Source organism: Aplysia californica, unplaced genomic scaffold (assembly GCF_000002075.1).
Source record: "Aplysia californica isolate F4 #8 unplaced genomic scaffold, AplCal3.0 scaffold00709, whole genome shotgun sequence".
NCBI classification, from domain to species: domain Eukaryota; kingdom Metazoa; phylum Mollusca; class Gastropoda; order Aplysiida; family Aplysiidae; genus Aplysia; species Aplysia californica.
The window spans coordinates 65,581-67,208 of NW_004797979.1; the positions used below are offsets into that span (position 1 = coordinate 65,581).

The following is a 1,628-nucleotide window of genomic DNA, read 5'->3' on the forward strand; positions in this document are numbered from 1 at the left end:
CCTCCCCCCCACCCCACACACAAACCTGGTCCTGTTCCTCCAGATCGTCAATAGTAAGCAGCCACATCCTGACGGTGACCGTGGAGGCGCTGCTATAGTCGTTGGACGGCCGCACCTCCTTCTTGTACCCCGTGAACAGGTCGTCGATCAGGCTGTAGTACTCCGCCTTGCTGGACGCCTCCAGTCCACCAATCAGACACGAGATCAGGAAGAGGGTTAGCATAGCGCAGGCGCAGAACTTGGCGGAACTGGTTGTGTTGTTGCAGGCAGCCATCTTGTTTTTGTTTTTTATTCTGTGGGCGTTAACAAGCGATAATTGTGCAATTTAGAAAGTAATGTGACACTGTGTAGATTTACTGTTTGTTTGAAGTATCGTTTAGAGGTAATAGAAATCTTTATTCTTGAACTCCACCTGAGCACGCCTGAAAAAAAAGTCTGCAGAAGTTTATGGGTCTCAAAATGTATGTTTAATTAGCTCAAATTGCAGTTAGACGCATTTCTTTTTTGGCATATCTGTTATCCCGGAAACCATCTACATTTAGATTCCAGAGCGAAAAGGATCACAGATGGAGTATTTTCCATGGTTGTACAATGGGACATGTTTACCTTTTGTTTTCTTTTGACCTCGAGTGGTCTTCTTCCATTACCGTACACCGTTTTCAACAAAACTTGGTTAATTTTACATTGGGACGCAATTTACTCTAAACCTTCAATACAGCTGTAACAATGTTATTCTTTGGACTATAATATTTTGGTGTAATGTTGTTATGTGCACTTCAGTGGAAACTATTGTTATGCCTGAGGAGACCTCTTCATGAAAGTAAACTGCACTGGGCGTGTGGCTGCTAATCAACATGGCCCGTGGGTTGTTCTGTGTCTAGTGTTATATTTAAGGTATCTGTGGTCTATCCTGTTTGATATTGACCATCCACACCTTTGCAACAACTGACCGTATCAGCGAGAGGACAAGGATAGTACGTGTTTGTATAGTCATGAACCCCTCTATCTCTTTCAAAGTCGTGGATCTACGACACACTAGGTAGTATGTTCGACTTTCTTTAATCAGCTCAAACTGAACAACAACTAAAGAAAAAGCCACAGTAAATGCAACAAAAAACAATCTTAATTATACGGCAATCGAATCATTGTGAAAAATGTGTCTGGCCTCGACTCAATTAAAAGAATTTGACTGGCAGTGTGCACTCTGTTGTATCCCCAATATTGTCCCTTTATTTACCATCATGGATTAATGTGTGTCGATAGTGCCGTAAAACGAAAACACCCAGGCAATCAATCAAAATTCTGAAACATTCTCAGCGTTTTTAGGGGCATTCAGGGTAAGCTGCCATTACATAATGAATGTACTCAGATACACGCAGTAAATGTCTTTCATCTGAGTGTGTTCGGGTACCCATTCCCACATGAGAGGTGTGAGGAAAATAAATGTGTGTAGAGGAGAGTCTCTTTCTCATGGACACACCGTCGGATCAAAATCGGGTTCGAACCACTTCCTTCACGCTTGCGAGTCCGGCAGCCTGATCTCTAGAAGTCGACTCCACAATAAGCACTTCATTTTGGGTAATGGGAATGAAGTGTCTCTGTTTAGGAGTGGATGGGTTTGGGGGATG

General features: G+C 42.9%; 1 protein-coding gene across 1 annotated transcript in view; it reads right to left on the bottom strand.

The window, feature by feature from the left end:
• Positions 1–1,628, bottom strand: part of LOC106013189 — a 21,429-nt gene that overhangs the window by 3,846 nt on the left and 15,955 nt on the right. The window contains exon 2 of the mRNA XM_013088239.2: positions 20–293. Within this exon, the coding sequence (XP_012943693.1) occupies positions 20–293 (274 nt within the window). The remainder of the gene's footprint in view (positions 1–19; positions 294–1,628) is intronic.